Source organism: Prionailurus viverrinus, chromosome E2 (genome assembly GCF_022837055.1).
Source record: "Prionailurus viverrinus isolate Anna chromosome E2, UM_Priviv_1.0, whole genome shotgun sequence".
Taxonomy (NCBI): domain Eukaryota; kingdom Metazoa; phylum Chordata; class Mammalia; order Carnivora; family Felidae; genus Prionailurus; species Prionailurus viverrinus.
In genome coordinates, this window is record NC_062575.1 from 20544084 (window position 1) to 20560190 (window position 16107).

General features: G+C 50.5%; 1 protein-coding gene across 9 annotated transcripts in view; it reads left to right on the plus strand.

Moving 5' to 3' along the window:
• TK2 (thymidine kinase 2) overlaps positions 1-16107 on the plus strand; it is a 54195-nt gene that overhangs the window by 9759 nt on the left and 28329 nt on the right. For 6 of the 9 annotated variants that reach the window (XR_007147334.1, XM_047835339.1, XM_047835340.1 and 3 more), the window contains exons 5-8: positions 249-338; positions 2933-3006; positions 13070-13158; positions 13761-13840. Coding sequence is in view for 8 of the 9 variants with exons in the window: in XM_047835339.1 (XP_047691295.1) it covers positions 249-338; positions 2933-3006; positions 13070-13158; positions 13761-13840 (333 nt within the window). In the remaining variant the exon portion in view is untranslated. The remainder of the gene's footprint in view (positions 1-248; positions 339-2932; positions 3007-13069; positions 13159-13760; positions 13841-16107) is intronic. The other 3 variants (XM_047835343.1, XM_047835342.1, XM_047835344.1) reach the window with 1 other exon arrangement.

A 16107-nucleotide genomic window follows, 5' to 3' on the forward strand; every position in this document is an offset into this window, starting at 1 on the left:
ACTCAGTAAACACCGAATGACTGTTCCCTCCGACTTTATATAGGCTCCTATACAGCTGTTACTTGGTTGTCCTATAATTGCTCTAGTCTGTCCACACTGTCCTGAGGGCCCTGCAACCATGTTGGCTTCATCCCTGGCCCCATCACAGCCCCATGTGGGTTTCACGAGATGGCCATCAGTGACTGAAGAGACCAGAGTTCTACAGCTCGAGGTTTTTGGGGTAAAGTGCTGCGTTCTCCCTTCTGCAGGGTCTGCTGTACCGCGATGCTTGTCGATGGGGCTTCACGCTGCAGACATATGTGCAGCTCACGATGCTGGACCACCACACTCGTCCCCAGGTACATTCAGATGCTCAGCTTTAGCCTTCTGAAAATGTTCTTGCCGTGGTGGGTATATGATTTCCAGGGAGGGGAACCTTGCAAGGAAGCCTCGCTGGACCTTCAGCACTGCTCAGCCTTCTCTGTCTTTGGGGCCAAGGCTTCCTGTTCCTGGCTCTCTGAGTTCCAGCCTCTAGTGCCCTCCCCCACCAGCCTCAGCTAGCCATTAAGTTGGTAGGGATGTCCCTGTGAGCCTGAGTGTTCACAACCTGACTCCTTCTGGGCTCAACATTATTTAACTCAGTTCTTCTCCAAGTGTGCCTAGACCTGGAGCAGCAGGAACATCTGGGAACGTGTTAGAAATTTTCTGGCCCCATCTCAGACCTGCTGAATGAGAAATTCTAGAGATGAGGCCCAGCAATCTGTGTTTTATCAAGCTCTCCAGGTGATTTTAATGCATGCTTTGTTTGTTTGCATGGTTTTTTTTTTGGTATGAAATTTATTGTCAAATTGGTTTCCATACAACACCCAGTGCTCATCCCAACAGGTGCCCTCCTCAATGCCCATCATCCACTTTCCCCTCCCCCGCCACCCGCCCACCCCCTATCAGCCCTCAGTTTGTTCTCAGTATTTAAGAGTCTCTTATGGTTTGCCTCCTTCCCTCTCTGTAACTTTTCTTTTTTTCCCCCTTCCCCTCCCCCCGGTCTTCTATTGAGTTTCTTAGGATCCAATATGAGTGAAAGCATATGGTATCTGTCTTTCTCTGCCTGACTTATTTCACTTAGCATAACACTCTCCAGTTCCATCCACGTTGCTACAAATGGCCAGATTTCATTCTTTTTCATTATCAAGTAGTGTTCCATTGTATGTATAAACCACATCTTCTTTATCCATTCGTCAGTTGATGGATATTTAGGCTCTTTCCATAATTTGGCTATTGTGGAAAGTGCTGCTATAAACATTGGGGTACAAGTGCCCCTATGCATCAGCACTCCTGTATCCCTTGGGTAAATTCCTAGCAGTGCTATTGCTGGGTCATAGGGTAGATCTATTTTTAATTTTTTGAGGAACTTCCACACTGTTTTCCAGAGCGGCTGCACCAGTTTGCATTCCCACCAACAGTGCAAGATGGTTCCCGTTTCTCTACATCCTCGCCAGCATCTATAGTCTCCTGATTTGTTCATTTTAGCCACTCTTGAGAACCACTGATCTAACCTTCACCTTTGGCTCCTGGTTCAAATTCTTTGGAGAAAGAATTTTATTGGCTCAGCTTGGTCCCTGTGTCTACCCGTGGGCCAATCAGGTGTTGGCACAGATCACAGGGCACAAACATGCCACTTAAACCCCCTCTATTAGCTGGCATGTGAATAGGGACAGTGTCTCTTAAAAGAGAGCTGACTGAAGAGAGCCTGATCGGCACCTGTGGTTCAAAATTGTAAGCACAACCTGGAAGACCAGCATGGATGCTGTCCATGAAGGAGATGGGAGGTCCCTATAGCCTGTTATGTTGACACAGCCACTCAGCTGAGTGGTTTGATCCAGAGCCGGGCAGTTGTGACTATAGCTATCCTTCCACAAATCTGTATCTTTTGAAGATGGAAAGATATGAGCAGAACTGTATGAGTTTCTGTCTCCCCAAATACCTAAGTGATACAGGTCAGAGCATCTGCGGTTGGCACTTTTCCCCCTTTACTCACCCTATTTTTCCTGAACAGGCACTCAACCGCAAATCTAAATTGTGTCTAATATATCTGACTATAAGGGGACATATGTGGGTTTCTCCGTTTAAGGAAGTCTGCCATGGGAGAGGAAGAAAGACAGACAAGGAAGGAGGAACGGAAGGAGAGTTGGATGAGTGGGGTGCTAGCAACATATGCGTAGCAGAGGGTCATAAGTGAGGAGAGGATGGAAAAAAATGGAAAGGAAGATGGATGGACATAAACACCCAGGAAATTCCTGGGTTACGGCTTTGAATATGCCTCTGATTTGCTAGTCCAGGTCCCGTGGGTGCTGTGGGCCAGGCTGAGTGAGGCAGTGTTTGCCCACTTGGGCACAGTCCTTCCTGGTTTGCAAAGGTCTGCAGTGATCCCCAGCCAGCCCTGTGCAGAGGCACAAAGGTCTCACATCTTTGTGGGGTTCCGGAAAGCCAGGCCCTCAGTCACTGATGGCAGAGTCCCCAGCATGTCACACATACTCCAGCCCTCTCGGGGCTTTACCTCGGGCATACATTAAGCAAATGCACACTATTTAGTTCCATAATTACCACACTTTCCACTGGACAGCACTCTGCTGGACAGCACTTGGTGGTTTTTCTAGCATTTCCTCAAACTGATAATCCATTTGAGCCTCACCTCTCCTATGAAAGAGGCTGCTGCTGATGAGCCCTCTGTCCCTGCATTGCTGCAGCGGCCACTGAGAGCTTCGGGACGTGGCGGGGGGGTGGTGCGGAGCACAGCTGAGCCCCATGTTAGACCCACATTTCTGCTCTGGTGATTGCCTCACCATCCCATAGCTTCTCTATTCTTGTGTTCAGCACAGACCGTAAGCGGGGGGAGCAATAAGCATCCTTCAAGCCCTCCTGACCTGAGTCAATGAATCACTTTGTTTTCTTTTAGACATCACCGGTACGATTGATGGAGCGGTCGATTCACAGCGCAAGATATGTTTTTGTAGAAAACCTGTATAGAAGGTACTGTAGTTTACACAGTTGATAAATTATTAAACCCTTAATTTTTTAGAAATGAAATTGGAACTTGTTTACTCCCGTGACAGATATTGAGTACCTCCTGTACGGTCTCTCGCATGTGCTGCCATAGGCCTGCTGTGTAACAACCAACCACAAAGCCTCAGTGGCAGACAGCTTTCTGCGTGGATTTTGCTCAGTCATCTGGGGTGGCTGGCCAGGTGGTGGCTCTGCTGTCCGTGATGTCTGGGGGTCGGCTGGTCTAGGACGGCTCCAGCCAGGGTGACTGGGGTGACTCATCAATCCTCTTTGTGCCTCTTGTCCTCCTTCTGGGACCAGCAAGCTAGTCTGGACATTCACTTCTCATGGTGATGGCAGAGAGCAGAGGCACCAGCAGAAATGCACGAGCACTTTTCAGTCCTTGGCTACAGATTTGCTGTCACCCCATTGGCCAAAACAGGTCATGCCAGCTGACCCCAGTCTGAGAGTTGTGGAGGGCCCATGTGGATCACATGGCAGAGTGGGAGGATATGGGGCAGAGTGAAGACCCAGGGCAATGGAGGGGTCAGGCTATTACCCTTTCACCCAAAACTGTCTTTTGTCCTCATGGGTGTGGACTCTGTCCTATAGACATGGTTAGGGGACTTCTGGTGGCCCACAGTGCTGAGGCCTCAGAGGTTTGGGACCCTCCTGATTTCTGTGCTCAGTTTACTGCTGATTTTAGGGATCTTAGGGAGATGGGCTGCAGGCTTTGGCCTGTGTGCTGGCTCTACATGCTGGCTCCCCCATCCCTCTCCTCTGCAACTGTCCTGTCACCTCTCCCATCTCTCCCCAACCACCCTGTCTGGATGGGTCGGACTTCTTTCTTATTTTTAATTACTGCTCTTGGGCTTCATAATGTGTAAGACAACTTCTGATCAGGTTGAACTGTATGAAATTATTAATTTTGACCAAATTTGACCCACAAAATGGCAGTTACACATGGTTCAACTTTGTCTATGTTTATTTGTTCAGTTGTCTGTTGTGGTTCCCCTGCCCACCCCCGCCAGCTGGACCATAAGCTCCTTGGGCCCTGTGGCAGGTATACTTGCCTAGCATGCACACAGCGTGGGGCCAGCACCTGGGCCATATCGTGAGCTCTTGCTGGGCAGTGGGACTTGCAGCCATTCTTGGGTCTCCTGCCTGGCACATTTCCCAGGCTCTGGCCCCAGCTGTTTCACATCTTCTCCTTTGAGGGGACCACTAAAAAGGCTTCTCTGTTGGTCCCGAGCTGGTGTGTATTGTGCCCGTCTGCCTGTGTGGCCCCCAAAACAACAGCTTCTGCTCCCATCCATTCCAAGCGTTAGACTCATGCCATGAGTCAGGATAGCAGCCAGGGCAAGTCATGACTATGGCTTTGTCCCCCAGCCTTCCAGCAGGAGTGGTCCTGATGCTAGAGCCCCATCCTCCCCCAGCTGCCTGGGGTTTCAGTGGAGCCCAGGTGTCCACTACACTTTCCTTTGCTCCCTGCTCATCAGTGCCTTAGCCAGAGGGAGGACAGGCAGAGGAGAGAAGAGAAAGAATAGAGAAGCCCTGCTGGTGTTTGTTTATTGCTCTGACGTATGGACCCTGGGCAGCAGGGTGGGACTTCACCTGACGAGGCTCTCTGTTTTGTAATTGTTGTCAGCTTGGCAATTTCTGTGTGGCAGCCAGTGGCTCTTTTTGAAGTGGGTAACCTGGAATGGAATGACCGGAGGCCCAGGGGAGAGAGTGAGGTGTGGAGTTCGGGGCACCTGCATCCCATCCTGGCTCTGGAATTTGCTGTCTTTGTGCGCACAGCTGAGTTCCTAAACCTCCCTGAGCCTTTCTTATCTCTAATTCCTGTCGTCCATCTAGAGAACCTATGGAACAGTTGCCTAGTTTAGGGTTTGTGCCTCTTATGTAGGTCCTTGTCTACCCTGATCTTTGCCAAAGTTGCCAGTTAACCCCCCAGCCCCTACCTGCAGGCTGCCCGAGGCCTAGTGAGTTTCCCCAGGAGGCATTGTCTCTGCCTGTCCCAGCAGGTGGTTTTAGCTGATGTCATGGGCTTTGGTTACTCATGCCCATAGTTGTTCATTCCAGCACTTCTGATGGGTGGTTCTGATTTCCTAATCTCTGCGGCTGTGGTTGAGGTCATAGGTCCAGAAAACGTGGGCCTTGCCCTGGCTGTTTTGTGGGTAATGTAGGAAAAGACCATAGCTTTTAGTTTTGTTTTTTTAAACTCTTTTCCTGCCCTGTTAGCTTCATTTTTATCCCTCCCCTGGCCCTCCCAGAATGCCTGGCATCTGTGGTTAGGATTTCGGTGGGACAGTGAACCACAGGAGAAATTTACTGTGTCCATGTTTCTGTTCTCGGGATCTAATTGTTTCAAGTTCATACAGCCTTCAGAGAACGTGGGTTCCCCTGAAGACCTCGTTGGAACCTCAAGGGTGGTTGCTGGTATCACTTGATTCAGTCTAAAAGCTGTTGGTTGGTGCATGGCATTGGGCACTCCAGAGGCTGCTGGGAACACTGTGGCAGCCTGCGGGGTGGGGGGGGGCCTGCCATCTGCCATCTGCCACTTCAGTTTCAGGGAAATCAGAGAAGGTGGTGCTCCTCAAACCCTTTGACTGAAGCCTCCCAGAGGCGAAGGAATGCTCACACAGGTGGCTGCTTCCCCACTTGCCCTCCCAGACCATATAGCCCAAAGAAGCCCACTAACAAACCGGAAGTTGCTTTGAAGTCCCCTCTTTTATCTTAAAAATTCATATGGATTTTGCATTCTGCTCTATAATGTGTTCTTCTGTTTGTATCTGTAACAAACACCATACTGAGCATGTGGTTTGGAGTACCTCCTCCCTCAGCCACGTACCCGAGAGTCCCCAGATTCTGGAGGTGGGGAACTCAAGGAGAGGGGGTCTGAGTAGGACCTCCACAGTGCGGGTGATTCAGCTATGACCCGGACCAGGTTATCTGTGTTCCCTGGAAATGAGGGCGTTTGCTCAAGTGGTTGAAGGACAGGCCAGGAGCCACATTTATTGTCTGGTTCTTCATACTTCTCTTTGAGTCCTCAGGGCAGCCCTGTGGTATAGGTACTGGGGACCCTGTTTGGCAGAGTAGGAACTGAGATGGGCTCAGAAGACCCATGCTCCTTCCTGACCAGGCGGGTGACTGAGCAGGGGGAGCTGCCCTGTGCCCTGCTGTGTGAGGAGCAATTATGAGGGAGCTGTGGGAGACATCAAAATTTTTCTCCTTAAGGCCAGAGGCTTCAGACTGGCTGGAGGCCCTGAGGAGTCTACTCAGGCGAGTCAGGCCTCTGCCTCTTTCCACCCAGGCCTTATAGTGGGCTTCTCCCAGAGGTCACCGTACATCTTGTTAACATGTAGATGCTGCTTTGCTGAGTCCAGGGTGGGGCCTGAGAACCTGAATTTATAACAAGCACCCTAGGTGGCCACCATCCTGGGAGGAGCACACTTGGAGGCATAAGGCTTTAGAAGAAGCCTGCAGCCAGCCTGCAAAGAGCTCTCCGCTCTAGTGCCCAGCCCTTTTCCTCGAGAGTTTTGTTTCTGTGGCTTCCTTGGGGTCAGGAGAGTAAGAGCCCAGTCCTGTAGGCTTTCTTGGGGGCAGGCAGTCTGCCCTGGTGAAAGTTCTTCAGTGCCGGGGCTGGGGGTCCTGTTTCCTGCATTCCTTGCTGTTTGTCCATTTCACATTTGTTGTTTCAAGTTTTAGTTGTTGGGGGTTTTGTTGTGTTTTCTTTGTTTTAACGGTCTCCAAGTTTATTCCTGGGTCAGGAAAGGTGCAGCCAGGTGCAGCTGTAGGCCAAAGGTTTTCTGTGTGGGGGCACATTGGAGTGTTTGTAGCCGGAGCTAACGAGGTGACGAGAGCAAGGTAGTGTGGAATGTGGGCTTTCTTCTCGGTCACTCTCCGTCCAACCCCAGCTTTCCTTGAGGTAGTGGGTCAGCCACAGTGAAGTGTTACTGAGAAAGGAGATGTTTTGAGAGTTTTCTGCTCCCCACAAATACGGATTACTGTGCTTTTGAGCCTAAACCAAATGTATGCTACACCCGAGTTTGGCTGGATCCTTTGCCCTCGCCTATAATAGGATGTTTCAGTTCCTACCTGTGGGGAGTTCGGCTGGGTACTGGGAACCCCAGCATGGCACATGTAGAGAGTCAGCTCCTGGCTCAGCTCATGCCTCCCTCCATCCTCAGGTGCTCCAGGAAAAAGCTTCCTGATGTGTACTGATGGGGACGGGTACAAGTTGCTGCTGCCCCTTCGGTGTTGGGGTTGAACCTTTTCTCTTTCTTAAAAGCCATTGAAACCTTGGGGAGGGGGGCTGGGTGGAAGGGAGTACGCCAGGCCACACACTGGCATCCTGCATCCCCCAAAGCAAAATTTCTTGAAGGTATCCTTGCCTTTTGGACCTTGAACAAGTAAGGAGCTCTCCTAGGGAGAGACCTGGCTCTTCTGGCCCCCCCATTGCAGCGAGTTTGGGGCAGGCAGGATGTGAGTGCAATTATGCTGCTAGGGGTGTGAGAGCATGGTGTTAATTGCTGAAGAGGAAGATTCCAGTTATATAGCCTCCTTAACGACCAGGCACTTGTGAGGCCTGGGCACCGCGCTGAAGTGAAAAGCTGAAGGTGGTGAGAAGGACTCATGTAGCTAAAGTGGCCACGCAGGCAATTGTGTGGCCCAAACCTTGTGGGCTGAGTAATTGAATGCCAAGGTTTTACTAGATTGGTTGGCATTTTCGAAGAACAGAAGTAGGGGAACGGAGTGGGGCCCAACTGGAGAAGTGACAGCTGACTCGCCTGGGGTTGCAGATCAGGGACATTGATGAAGATCCTGCATTTGGAACAGTAAGCAGACCCTCCTACCTCCCTAGCTGGCCTAGGGGCTGGGATTCTTCCCCTGCTCTGGTCCAAAGGGGGACTTAGGCCTGGGTCTTGACCCTGAGAGCTGTGCCTTTCCTCCAGCTGCGGCCACAGAGACACAGGAGTGTCCCGAACAGCCCCCTCACTTGACAGACAGGAAGGGCAAGTGATGTAATGAAGAGCATGTGAGTTTTGGGGCCACAGAGAGCCAGGCTTTAATTCCTGCTCAGACTGAGGCGTGTTTCACTGCTCTGGGCCTCAGTTTTCCTCATCTGCAAATTTGGGACTAAAATTGATCATATAAGGTCTTGTGAAAACAAGAGACAATCATGTATACAGGGAGACTGGCATATGAATGAGAGGTTTCTGTTCCAGCCTGTGCTGTGCAAACTGGGGCCTCTGAGGGCCTCAGGAGGAAGATAGCAGCAAACTGTGCCAAGCAAAACAGCCAGCAGGATTCGTGTGGATCCAAGACCTCGGTTTTGCCACCCTGGGTCAGGGGACGGCACCACGAAATCCTCTCATTCCACCCATTCCACTGTTGGGGAGTCAAGTGGTTGAATTTTCTGTAGAGAGGCGCCGCCCACTGTGTGTTCTGTGGAAATAAAAGCAGTGGCTTGGGGGCACCTGAGTGGCTTAGTCGGTTAAGTGTCTGACTTTGGCTCAGGTCATGATCTTGCAGTTCGTGAATTTGAGCCTCACCTCGTGCTCTGTGCTAACACCTCAGAACCCGGAGCCTGCTTTGGATTCTGTGTCTGCTTCTCTCTGCCCCTGCCCCACTCATGCTCTGTCTATCTGTCTCTCTCCTTCAAAAATAAATAAACATTTTTTAAAAAATTAAAAAAAAAATTAAAACAGTGGCTTATTGGTGGTGCTGGGTGCCCCAATCTAGAGGCAGACACAGGAGGAGCCAGGCAGAATTTCCAGGAGGAAAACTGCGAATATGGATAAAGCAGCACCTGCTGTCTGACATTCCTCAGAGTCACAGAAACCAGGCCTCCGTTTCCTCACTCAGCTCAGCCAGTGACAGGTTGTCCTGGACCCCCTAGCACAGTGCTCCCAGCAATCTCGGAAGGGTTTCCTGGAGGTCTTCCTGCCAACCCGGCTGGCAGGGAGGCTGCCCCCACGGAGGACCTCTCCAGGAGAGTGCTGGAAAGGGATATCCTTCTTCCTGTCTGTGGGGGAAGCTGCCAGTTTGGGCTGGGTTGGGGTGGGACCAGGAGGTCCCTGTGCCCCTCAGGAAGTATCTTGAGATTATTTGGAACTGATTTCCAGGAGAATAGTGGCTCTCAGGCAGGCTCCAGAGACTCCCGCAGATGTGAGCCCCATCCCCATGTCTCTGTGTCCTTCCATGCACATCCTGACCCTTTTTTCAGGTAGTGTTGGTCTGGTTTTTCAGTTAACACTGTGCTGCATATGTTCTGCATGGTGACTCAATTCAGCAGTTCCAACTTCCGGGATCTTCCCAGCTCTGGGATTTGGCAAAATCTGCCTTGAGCCTTGCAGACACATGTGAAGTTCTGCAGGGCAAAGTATGACACCTGACTGTCCAGCAAGCATCAGTGACTTGGGAGGCACTGGGCAGTTCTGCCTCTGGCCCCGCTCACTAGTCCACAGCCCTATGTTGCTAGTCTGTTCTGTGCCTTCAGGCTATTTGGTCTGTGTTTTAGTGGAGAAGGGGAGGGGCCGATTAGCAGCTTGCTTTCGGGAAACCCTCATTCCCTCAGAGTCAATTTTGTTCTGGACAACAAAACTTTGTTTCCCAGTGAAGGGAAACACATGAAGAGAGAGTGGTTTGGTTTCCTGAAATCAGATACTCTGAGCTGCGACTAACTGAAACCCAGCTCCAAGTAACCTGAAGGATGAGGTCATAGTGGTTATCTTAATGGCAGGCAGGGTTGGTTTCATTCAGTGGCTCCAGCCTTGTTTTCCTACTCTTGTGTCTCATTCATATCCTCAATATGATTCCTCCATGGTGATGAAATGGCTGTGGCAGAACCAGGTTTCTCACTTGCTAGCCAGAGTAGGTGTCTTGCCAGTGGCTTTCCTCTGAGTGTGAGAAAGCATGGTTTCTATCAACCCCTGCAGGCCTCCCTCATGTCTCACTGGCCCAGGCTGGGCCCGTGTGGCCAGGGGATGCCTTGTACTGATTGGTGCAGCTTGTGAGAGGACAGTACTTCCCTTAGACCAACTGGGCCTCCCCAGAAGCTTGGGGTGGGGTCAGGTTTCCCTGGAACACTCAGCCCTGAATAAATAATGGGCTACTTTTTTTTTAAAGTTTTTTTTTTAATGTTTTTTATTTTTAATTTTATTTTTTAATTTTATTTTTTGTTTTTTCAAATTTACATCCAAATTAGTTAGTATATAGTGCCACAATGATTTCAGGAGTAGATTCCTTAATGCCCCTTACCCATTTAGCCCATCCCCCCTCCCACAACCCCTCCAGTAACCCTCAGTTTGTTCTCCATATTTATGAGTCTCTTCTGTTTTGTCCCCCTCCCTGTTTTGATACTATTTTTGCTTTCTGTCCCTTATGTTCATCTGTTTTGTCTCTTAAAGTCCTCATGTGAGTGAAGTCATATGATTTTTGTCTTTCTCTGACTAATTTCACTTAGCATAATACCCTCCAGTCCCATCCACATAGTTGCAAGTGGCAAGATTTCATTCTTTTTGATTGCCGAGTAATACTCCATTGTATACATGTACCGCATCTTCTTTATCCATTCATCCATCGATGGACATTTGGGCTCTTTCCATACTTTGGCTATTGTTGACAGTGCTGCTATAAACATGGGGGTGCATGTTCCCCTTTGAAACAGCACACCTGTATCCCTTGGATAAATGCCTAGTAGTGCAATTGGTGGGTCGTAGGGTAGTTCTATTTTTAATTTTTTGAGGAACCTCCATACTGTTTTCCAGAGTGGCTGCACCAGCTTGCATTCCCACCAACAGTGCAAAAGAGATCCTCTTTCTCCACATCCACGCCAACATCTGTGGTTGCCTGAGTTGTTAATGTTAGCCATTCTGACAGGTGTGAGGTGGTATCTCATTGTGGTTTTGATTTGTATTTCCCTGATGATGAGTGATGTTAAGCATTTTCTCATGTGTTGGTTAGCCATCTGGATGTCTTCTTTGGAGAAGTGTCTACTCATGACTTTTGCTCATTTCTTCCCTGGATTATTTGTTTTTTTGGGTGTTGAGTTTGATAAGTTCTTTATAGACTTTGGATAGTAACTCTTTATCTGATATGTCATTTGCAAATATCTTTTCCCATTCCATCGGTTGCCTTTTAGTTTTGCTGATTGTTTCCTTTGCTGTGCAAAAGCTTTTTATTTTGATGAGGTCCCAGTAGTTCATTTTTGTTTAATTTGTTTTTTAAATGTTTACTTAATTTTGAGAGAGACAGAGCATGAGCAGGGGAGGGGCAGAGGAAGAGGGAGACACAGAATCTGAAGCAGGCTCCAGGCTCTGAGCTGTCAGCACAGAGCCTGATGTGGGACTTGAACTCACAGGTGGTGAGATCATGACCCAAGCTGAAGTCGGATGCTTAACCGACTGAGCCACCCAGGCACCCCAATAATGGGCTATAAGGACATAAGAGAAGAGACAGCCACCTGTCCTCACACCATACCAGCCTGTGGTCACAAAGTCATTACCTTTAGTTCCTGGATTGCATTGGCTCGGGTCCTCTCTGCAGTGTTGTGGGACTTCTTCCAACCACCCTCCTCCACCCACTCATTCCAAGAGCCCTCGCATGTTAATCAGGTCTCCTGGCTGAGATCTGATGCCTGAAGACCTAAGGCACCGGCAGCTGCCCCTCTGCCCCCACTGTTCTCTCAGGCACCGTACACTTTCCTGCTGCTCGGCCCAGGCACAGCTAGCTGTTCTCCCCTGAGGATATCATGGTGTCTCAGGGACTAGGGGCAGTGTCCCTGTCCAGTTTGTGCCATGCCCTGTCGTTTGTGCCCTTCGTCCCCCAGAGCACCCCCCTCCAACTGTCTGAGCTCTTATCTCTGTCCATGCCCATCCCTGCATCCCTCTTCCCCATCAGGTGGGAGTCCATTCACAGCACCTGGCAGGGGGCCAGCTCTAGACCACCCTTCCACTGGGCTCTTCTCTTGCCCCCACCGTTCATGGGCAACGAGAAGCCCCCTGTGCACCCTGGGGCCCAGGCACGACCATTTTCCTGTAGCCAGTCCTTCCAGACCCTGTTCTGAGTGGATCCAAGATGGTAGGTGGGGTGTTACAAGGGAGAATTCCCCTCCTGGGCCTTGGCAGATCACCTGGCCTTTGACAGGCCTGTGTCCTCTAGCTGCCATTCCTCTGTCTCTTCCCGTTGGTTTCCTCTTGGGGCGCGGGAAACCCGCTGGAGCCGGGGAGAGACGCCAGGCCTCGTGGGTGCTTAGACTGTTGTCTTGAATCCTTCCTTCCTTCCTTCCTTCCTTCCTTCCTTCCTTCCTTCCTTTTTCGGTTCACATTTTAAATATGTAGTCATTTCCCCTCCACCCAACCCTTGATTTGAGAACGAATATGTTGCTGATTTTGGAAAATACAGAAAGGTAGAAAGAAAACAAAGTCCCCTCTGGTCCCACAGCTCAGAGAAAAAAGCACTGTATGCATTTTGCTGTTTTTTTTCCCAGTCTTTTTTCATAATATGTGAACGGATTCTTGTGAAAATACAGTTGGGTCATACTATGTACAGTTTTTTGTCCTGCTGTTCTCATGGAACATTCGATTGTGAGCATTTTCCATGTCATTAAGTATTATTTTACAATGTTGTCTTTCAGTCACTGCATGGTTTGCTATTCTGTCAATGGGCCAAGGTTTCGCTTTTCATTGTTTTAGAGGGTGTTGTGGTGGACATCCATGATTATTTCCACGAAATAAACTTCTAGAGGTGGAATTGATTTGCTGCTCCACCTTCCAAACTGAGTGCTATCCCTGTTCTCTGGGGACAGGCTTCAGAGTCCCTTTCTCTGCCTGTAGTTCAGATCCCAAATGAGCTCTCCCATCGAACAGTTCCATGACTCCTGCTGCATTAGACCATAAGCTGTCCCCCAGCGGTGGAGGGTCCGAGGTGTTTCGGGCCCAATATCACATGGATCGCAGTATACCATTGTGCCCTGGGTCATGCCCTTTATACGGAAGCCATCCACAGGTCCTTCTGATGAATAAAACCCTAATAACTCTCATTATAGTGGGAAGATGCCTGAAGTGGACTATGTGATTCTGGCAGAATGGTTTGATTGGATTGTGAGGAACATCGACGTGTCCATTGATTTGATAGGTGAGAGGCCCCTCCCGACCTTCCTCCCCCAGTGAGGACGCACTTGGCTGGACCGCCAACCAGCAGGGACGGTGGGCGGGGCCCTAACCACTGGTGATTCTTTTCCCACACCAATTCAGCCTTCTGTCCAATGGCAGACAGAATCTGGGGGCATTTTGGTTCCTCCTATAGAAGCACCCTCCCTGGGCTTTGTTACTCAAGCTGCTCTCCCCTGGTCCATTGTGATTTGATGTTGTTTTTTCTAGTTTATATGAGAAGGAGGAGGGACAGGATCTGGACATTTACTGAGACCCACTGTGCCAGACCCTGTGCTAAGCTTTGTATATGCATGGAAGCTCATTCAGCCTCAGAACAACCCTGTGGGGCTGGTGACATGGAAGGAAAATTAAAGTTGGGATGAGGGTCAAGATGCCTGTCAGGCCACACAGCTGGTTAGTGGTTGGGCTGTGAGCTGGCTGTGGTCTGTGTCTTCTGCTCAGAGCTGCTGGCGCATGTTTCTCTCCACGTCTTGCCCACACACCTTCCTTTCCCCTCCCCTCGGCTTTGACTTCCAAGCCATGACCAGAGTAATTAGAACCATGTATGATTTTTTTAAATTTCAGTTTATCTCCGGACCACCCCTGAGACCTGTTATAAGAGGTTACAGATGAGATGCAGGGAGGAGGAGACAGTCATTTCCTTGGTAAGAGCCCTCTTTAACCTGCTTCAAAATGACCGGGAAACCATGTCCATCGCAGCCCGGCCCTTCCCTCTGTGAGGTCACTGTGCTGTTGTCACAGAGGAAGAAATGGGAACTGAGCATGCAGGAGGGTAAACTCTGACTTCCTCTGTGGCTGGAGACCCTGTGCAGAGTCCAGATCGACCTCACTTCCTGTGGCTCGGGACTCATTGCTTGGCGCCCTCTGTGCTCAGAGCCGTCCCTTCTCCACTCCCTGTCCAGGTGCCCCCAGGGCTCGTCCTGTCCACCTCCTGAAGGTGACCTGCCTCTGGGCCCAGCTCTGGGTCCTCGCTAGAACGTGCTCTCCCACCTGCACTGCATCCCCAGTGCTTAGTGCAGTGCTGGGCTTGGCGGTGGCCTTCTCTACGACTTGCCCAGCATCTTGCCCTTCTGGGTCCTGGCTCCGGGCCACATGGACTGTAGTCAGGACTGTTGTAGCCATTGGACTGCCCTCCTTGTCCTGGTCCTTCACTCTGCACGTTCCCTCCAAAATCTGGTCTCCACATTGCTGCTTGGGTGATGTGTCCAGTATAGAATGCCATTCATGCAGTTTCCCAGCCATAAGCCCTCAGTGCCTTGCCACTGTCTAGGCTGAAGTCCCCACTGCCCGATTGGTGTTATCTCCCTCCACTTCCTGCTTTTCATGCTCTGGCCATAGAGACTAGTTGTGGCTACACACACACACACACACACACACACACACACACACACAAACACACTCACCATGTAGTTACATAAATGTGCCTTTGTATGGTGGTTTCTTTTGCCTTCCAAGTTCAGCTCAGATGTCACTTTCTCCAGGAGGCCTTCCCTGACCTTCCCTCCATTGTGCTCCTCTAGCCTCTGGGTGTATTATGATCACAGCCCTAAGGACAAGCATACTGAAACTATTTGTCTGTATGTTTGTTCCCCATCTATCATCAAACTGTGAGCTTTTTAAGATTAGATCTTATTCCCTTTGGATCCCCAGCATGTTTCCCAGGACTTGGCACCTAGGAGTTGCTCAGTTAGTACTGAACTGAATGCCCTACACGAATGCCTCTGGTGGTACACAGAGGCTGGCAGGCATTTACTGGGGTGTCATGGGGGTCTGAGCTCAGGATGGGCTGGACTTGGGGCCCTGGAAGACCTGTCCTGCTCCTGAGGCCTGCCTAGCCTTGTTTTCCTTGGGCACCAGAAAGTTTGATTCCAGCCGTGAAGGCATGGGCCTCTCTCTAGGCAGCTCCTTTGAAATCCAGAGACAGGAGTGAAGGGTGCAGTGGAGTGGGGCTGGGCCATGCCAAGGTAGGGCATGGCCACTCTGTGCCGTGAAACAGATGTTCTGAAGAAATGACAAGTCTGGAGTCCCTCTAAGCCATTAGCCAAGCCATTATCCTAACATTTCTGACGTGGCCTATAGGACAAACCTGTTGTTGCCAAGGGAGAACTCAGTGGTGGATGAAAAGGTGTCAGTGCGGTTTCTCTAAGAACTTCCGGGTTGGCAGTAAATTGCTGCTTGGGGAGGTGGTCACGGGCAGCCAAAGCACCTTGGTCTGTGCGTGTGGAAGTGTGTGCTGTCCAGTCCTGCCTGTGCAGAGGCACTAATGGCTTAGGGGCATGTCCGGGCCTCTTTTCCCTTGGGTTCCACCTCGTGGGGCTTTCTGAAGTTGGTCTTCATGGGGCGCCTGGGTGGCTCAGTTGGTTGAGCGTCCGACTTGGGCTTAGGTCATGATCTTGCAGTCTGTGAGTTCGAGCCCTGTGTCGGGCTCTGTGCTGACAGCTCAGAGCCTGGAGCCTGCTTCAGATTCTGTGTCTCCCTCTCTCTCTGCCCCTCCCCTGCTCATGCTCTGTCTCTCTCTCTCTCTCTCTCTCTCTGTCAAAAATAAATAAACATTAAAAAATTTTTAAATGAAGTTGGTCTTCATGGTCTAGAGGGTCCACAGGTTGTAAGTCATCTAGGGAGTAGGAGCAGCAGGAATGGGATTCCCTAGGCCAGTGAGGGTCATTGTCCTCTTGGAGGGAAGGTCAGAGGGGAGGGGTCAGAGGCTGCCCAGGGCTGGGCTGTCCAGCTGTGGGGCAGCTGTGGGCTCCACCATGAAGGAGCTGATGGCTCTGCTGCTGGAGAAGTGGCAGGAAGTGTGAGAAGCGAGGTGGGAGGGTGTGCGTAAGGCACCAGTGGAGCAGGGAGGGATGGAGCCCACAGCCCTAGTGAAGCCTCTGACTGTTGCCCTGCCCGAGCTGGCTGGCAGAGG